This window comes from Octodon degus, unplaced genomic scaffold, assembly GCF_000260255.1.
Source record: "Octodon degus isolate 3935 unplaced genomic scaffold, OctDeg1.0 scaffold00152, whole genome shotgun sequence".
NCBI lineage: Eukaryota > Metazoa > Chordata > Mammalia > Rodentia > Octodontidae > Octodon > Octodon degus.
Genome location: NW_004524728.1, coordinates 175,310 through 182,093, shown reverse-complemented (window position 1 = coordinate 182,093; position 6,784 = coordinate 175,310). Strand labels below are relative to the sequence as shown.

The window sequence follows — 6,784 nt, the reverse complement described above, 5'->3', positions numbered from 1 at the left end:
TGGGTCTGGGGGTTCCCAGAACTCGGCAGAAATTCCTACTCGGCGGGAGGGGTGGGGCGGGTAAGGTGGAGTGGTGGGGGGTGGCCGAGGGGGTGGGAGAGGTTCCTGCCCACGCTGCGCCTGCACTGGGACTGGTCCCGCCGGCGCAGGGTAGCAGGAAGCTCTCCACACACTCACAGGACCTGGGCTAGGACTGGGTCCCTTTCTGTCCTACTATAAAGAAATACAACAGGATGAAGGCTTACAGCTCAAGGTTGGCATCTTAGTCAATGCTTCTCTTCCTCCAGGAGATTTAGAAGAATTGACAGAAGAATTCCTATAGCTTTCAGTCAACTTCCTCCCATGTAATACAACTCCTCCACATCTGGCTATAGACCAGCAGGTTATAGTTAACTTTCACAAGCCATGTACCAAGAATCTGTTCCTGAAGTGCTTCCAGATGATCTCAGATACAAATTTAACCCTTAAGGAATTCTGGAAGCAGGCTGGTGAGATAGCTCAGTGGTCTAAAACTCAGGCAAACTTGGGCAAGTGTAGACACCATGGTTTGATCCCCAGCACGACATGTTGTGCCAGCCCCACCCCCAGGGTGGGCTGAGCCAGCCACAGAGTCTGGGCATAATGCCTATGCCTGTAATCCCAGTGCTGGGGAGGCTGAGAACAGGAGGATCACTATAAGTCTGACCTTTGTAGTGAGACCCTGCAATAACCAAATACATTTTTAAAAAAAAGTTCTGGAAGAAACATTGCAACATATTTTCCTGTGTGGTTTTAATTGAGAAATCCTGGAACAATGTCTAAAGACATTGAGATCTACCTTGAGGAAGGTGTAGCCTAAAGTTATACAGGAGAGAGACTTTGTTTTTCATTTACTTGTTTGTTTGTTTGTTTGTTTGTTTGTTTGTGGCCAGCTCAGCCCACCGTGGGGGCTGGGCTGGCTCAGCATATGGTGCTAGGGCTCAAACTATGGTCCCTACACACTTGTCTAAGTTTAGTCCACTGAGTTTAGTCCACTGAGATATCTCACTGGTGCCAGGAGAGAGAATTTGAAGGCTGGGCAAAGCAACCTGAGCCTTCAACTGACCCTGTATCTGATGACACTGTCACTACAGCAGAGTCCACAGGTTTTCACATAGACAGTGGACATGTTGAGGAACTGGTGCAGGGCACTCAGAGGAGTTTGCCTACTGAGGAACTTCACGGCTTCTGTCTGAGCAGCAGAGAGTGGTGGTTGAGGAGCCTTCTGAAGTGGCGGGGGAGTATTAGGAACCAGTGCCGTTTTCTGAAATAAAGGAAATCCTGAAAACACTGAGAGAGCTAGAAACATTTGTAGAGAAAACCCATCCAGACAGAGAAAAAGCCGATCACTGCACTCACTTGCTTAATGACAATATCATGTCACTTTATAGGGCAGTGTTAAAGAAAAGACAAAAGCAGACAAACTTAAATGAGTTTTCCTTTCCAAAAACATTGAGACCTAGTCTAGTGAGCCAGAAGCAAGTCCTAGTGGGCTAAGGACTCTCCCATGGAGAGAAAGGACAGCAGGGAATACATTCCTGATGTTCTTGTGGAAGGGGACTCTCCTTACAAACAAAAACCTCCTTCCATTTCATCATCACTTCCTGAAAGCCAAAGATGTCAACTTGAATGGTAAATAAGTATGAAATTGATGCTCATTCAATAGACACATTTTATAACCTTTCAGTGAATATACTAGGAAAATTATTGGTATTTGTGGTAAAATACACACACTATACAACCTTTCATTTTTAGAACAAGGTTAGATAAGGGATACTTTAGGAAGTTTGCAATGCATTATGGCTATTTCCATTATTTCTTATGGAAAAACTAGTCTTGACTTACAAGCAATTTGAGTTACAACCAGCCATTGTGAATGAACTAAGTAGATAAGTCAAGGGTCCACTTTATTTAGTTTATTCATTCAATAAACTTTTAATGCAAATTCAACCAAGAAGGTCATGGGGAATAAAATAAAGTATCAAATGATATCTTATATTTTCCCAACTTCAAACTGTCTATACTGTAAAGCTATTTAATAAACACATTTAATGTAATATTTAAGACTCAAGGTAAAAGAGATCATAGAATTCAAAGTTGGGAAACTAACTGATTTATTTACACATCTAAAACCATTAGTAATTAATTGGGCATTGAACTTTTAAAGAATCTATCACTTTTTGAAATTTGTACACCTACCATAGTATTTTTATATGGCATCAATTTCACTGGCAAATAGGCATATCATGATTTCTAATATAAGAATATAAACTACTAAGTAACTTTATGTTATTAAAATTCTTGACCCCATTGCAAGTTAAGTTGTGGAGTCTGTGGTTTTGATGTATAATTGCATGGATTAAATGTTAGTGTGTAATTACATGAAAATAAGCCATGTAGCTTAGTAAATTTACATTATAATTGTTATCACTGAATGTAAAGTGCTACCAATTAGACCTTTCTCTAGAATACCACTAATTAAGATTTAACAACTTAAGAAACTCTAGAATATAAAGTCATGAGATACTCTGGCTAGAATATCCCTTTGTACTTTCAGAGGTCTAATGATATTTTAAAATTAAGAGTAACTTTCTACTTTCTTTCCATTACTTATGCCTAATTCTGAAAGGTTTCAAATAGGCACTGGTTAACTTCTTTAAAGTTATATATCAAAAAAAACTAGCAATTGCTCTACTGGCAGAGAGAAATTATGGATTCCTACACTCATAAACTAGTGAATTTTGGTGGATGGGTTTTTGGGTGGAATTTGATATAAGAAAACACTATTACTAATGATAATGTTATGTATATGTTGTTAAATTTTATTTATCAGAGACAGGGTTATTAGTGATATTCTATCATCCAACCTATTAAAATAGTGACAGTTTTACTGCTCATGTAACTATCCCTTCACACAGTTTGATATGATAGTATATACCTGTAATCCCAGCTCTCAGAGGCTAAGACAGGAAGATCTCAAATTCCAAACCACCATTGGCAACTTAGTGATTTAGTGAGACTATGTCTCTAAATAAACAATGAAAGAAGGCTGAAGATGCACCTTCTTGCCAAGGCCCCTGGTTCCATCACCAGGACAATCAAGAAACACTTTCTTTCATCACATATTCATCTTTTCTGCCTGTGTACTAAGTTGTTGTTCATCAGCTAAGTGAAGCTAACCAAGTTGCTTAACTTCTGAGCATCAATTGCTTTTCAAGATAATGGGGGCAGTGATCGCTATATAAAGGATTATTATAAGTTTTAAATGAAGGCAGCACAGTCAAAGGACTCTATAAAGTACTTTATATGAAATAAGAATCATTAAATATGCTTTCTCTTTCTCTCCCCAGTGGGCATCTATCCTTATAGAAGGAATTAAGGGCTGAAATCTATAGACTCGGGCTCTAAAATATATCAGCTATGTGAGAATTTGATCAAACTTTTACATAGAGCACAAATACAATTTTCAGACAAAACATATATATTATTTTTTTAAAAGCATAATATTATTAACAGAAGACTTTGGTAACAGATGATTGAACTTTTAGAGTTGGTAGCTATTTTTGTACCAGAAAGTTAGGTATTTAAGAAAAATTATCTGTAGGAATTAATCAACCCTTCCCCCCAGGTGCTAACCCGCATGTGCCTTCCCATGCCAGGCCTCTTTTCCAGATGTTCCAACCAGCTCTTCATTTGATCTTGTCTTCCCACAGCACTTAAACAAATACATCAAAACTTGTACAACACTTAGCAAGTACAATTTGATGATTTTCTTTCTGTTAGACAAATAGACGCCATCTGGAAAAAATAACCCTAGGCACTTGGACACAGAAGCATGAAGCTTATTGGCTACACACCCAATTTATACCTTGCACTACTTTCTTTGGCTCATACTCTTTGCCTCCTCATTTCAAAAGTTGCACACTTCAGCAGGCACTGTGCTGTTAGACAAGGGAGTCCTTGTTACCCATGCACACAGAGACTATGAAGGCTCTCTTATTTTGAAAGATAGCCTTGCAAGAATTATCTGGACCAAAATGTTCCCTTTCATATTATGACACCTGTTTTATAAAGTACTACTAAATATAGTTGTGCATTGATCCAAATTGGTAACAGTGTTCCTTTATTCAGCTCTTCCTTATGTTTTCCAACATGTACTACATTCTTTTTTAAAATAGGTGTGTCTTATATAATTTTTCTGTCTTTCTACACTACCACCCTTTCTATTTTATCTAAGGTAATTTGTAAAAGCAAAAGGTATGTTAATATTATTTTTTTGCTCTTGACTTTTATTCAGAATTTGCATTATAATAATAGTAGTATTTTGCATTCCATGATGGACTGCAGTGAAATTAAATTTGTGTATTATTATTTATCAACTTTTACAGAAAGTCAGACATGACTAGAAATCATGAAGGAACTCTCCACTTTTTTGAAAAAAAATTGTTTATTTATTTATTTACTTGTTACATAGTCTCACACACAGCTCAGACTTGTAGTGATCCTCCTATCTCAGCCTCCCCAGCACTAGGATTACAAGCATACACCACCATGCCCAGTTTCAGTGGCCAGCACGTCATACAGTACCTAGAATCAAGACTGGGTCCTTGAGCTTGCCTGGCAGGCACTTAGACCACTAATAAAGTCTTTAAGATAGAATTAGCTTGTTGTGGGCTTTGAAAAATATATCAAATCTTCAATGTGTCTACACTTATGCAGCATGTTTAACTTACTCCTTTTTCTGTTACATTTTCTTTTGTTGTGAACAGGTAACTTTTCAAGCCCAAAGGCAACTGCCTCAGACTTCTGGAATTCATTTTTCTGCCATCCCATAATCCAAGCAGTAGGGAGCCCTAAGAAACATGTTTGATCAAACATTAATTTTTATAAATTGCCTCCCTTCCCCACAATTCCCATGAAAAAGGTATTCAACTAGATTAAAACTCTGGAAAATTTTAATGGGACTTTTGAATTCTGTTTGAGTTCAATTTCCTGGAAAAATAAAACCACCTAATGGAAGTAGTCTTTATACTAGAAGTGGATATACTTTCAAGGCAATTTTCTTCCATGCATAATGGTATAATAAATGGCAGTAAGGTAATATGAACATTTGAAACATCTTGCTAAATCATAATGCTACAGGTAATTATACCCAAAAGGTGATGTGTTCCTGGTGAGGAAGAACAGAGGATGTTAACGTGCCACACTGTCACTCTTGTCTTTTCACAGTCCTACCCGGGTCCAAGTCTAGAAAGCGAAGACTTTAACATCCCTCCCATCACACCTCCTTCCCTCCCTGACCACTCACTGGTGCACCTGAATGAAGTCGAGCCTGGCTACCACTCCCTGTGCCACCCCATGAACCACAATGGCCTGTTGCCATTCCACCCACAAAATGTGGACCTCCCGGAAATAACTGTCTCCAACATGCTGGGCCAGGATGGAACCCTGCTTTCCAACTCCCTGTCTGTGGTAAGAATCTGCTCACCTCTCTGTGGTAGGGAGTGACAGACAAAGCAAAAGCAAGGAATATCCCAATGCAGACTTTTACACTGTGATGATGGCATTCTCAAACTATAAAGCAGTTTTTACATATCAGAAATATTTTCTCTAAATCTTTTAAATGTGTGAAGCAATTTTCCGCTTTTTATTTAAGTCAAGGCAAAAATCATTTAATTGTGTAATCATATTTGTAACCCAAAGTGCTAGATACTGCTTGACCCTGAGTGTGCAGTTATACATACCGCCTTAACAGCTGTCAGATAAACTGTAACCCTAACTGATGCCAATCCCCATCTTGTGTAGAATTCCTCCCCGTAAGTAAGGTCCCCAGTCCTTCTGAAAAGGAACTGCTATCGATCTGGATTTTCTAATTATTTTTCACTTGCAAATTCCATAAATTTATATCTTAGGAAAGCAAAAAGACAGTTTTTACCTCTATTTTGGAAGTCAGTTGTGATCAAAATTTATCTCTATTAAGATGCTTCAGTCTACTGGGATGTTTTGTATGTCTGAATTGTTTAACAGCTGAAAGTTCTCAAATTTAGTGGAAATGTGAATCACCCAAAAACCTGGGAAAAAGTCAAATTCCCAGGCCCTACCCAGAGAGTCCAACAGGTCTGTATTTCTAATGAGCATTCCATAATTGAGAAAGACTGGCTTATTGCAAATGCTTTCCTTCTGATTTTTATGTTACCTTCATACTTAATAATTTATCTGTCTATATTTCAAGGGAGAAAAACACATATATTTGTAGCACGTGGTCTAGGGCACAGCTTCTATCCAGCTCTTTGATTTTCATTATTCAATTCCTTTAAAGTCCAATCTTCTAGTTATTTTCATCATATAAGAGTGAGCTATGATCACAATGAACAATAACTTGTTCATATGACATTGTTCATTAAAAAAACATTTCATAATATCACTTCTATAAATCATTTGGTGGAGACAGATCTCTAACTTGAGTGACTTCACAAAATGATTTCTCAGATAATTGTGAACACAAGGGGCTAGGGCAGGTAAAGCCATATTAATACGATGAGCTATAAAAGGCTTAAGTCAATAACTTTTGAGGATAACCCACTAATATTATAGACTGCTAGACAGTGTTAGATTGTTTAGCTGAATTCAAACACATATCGTATTTAGATGCCAATAGAATATCCACCTCTGACAGGACAAAAAAAAATGTGATACAAAGGAAAGTTCATTTTGTATTTATATATACAAAATAGTTAGGATAAATATACAGCTACTATTAGAAACT

The 6,784-nt window shown here is 37.7% G+C and overlaps 1 protein-coding gene across 1 annotated transcript in view; it reads left to right on the top strand.

The window, feature by feature from the left end:
- Tox (thymocyte selection associated high mobility group box) overlaps nucleotides 1-6,784 on the top strand; it is a 356,660-nt gene that overhangs the window by 187,107 nt on the left and 162,769 nt on the right. Inside the window, exon 3 of the mRNA XM_004642364.1 lies at nucleotides 5,248-5,490. Coding sequence (XP_004642421.1) covers nucleotides 5,248-5,490 — 243 coding nt within the window. The remainder of the gene's footprint in view (nucleotides 1-5,247; nucleotides 5,491-6,784) is intronic.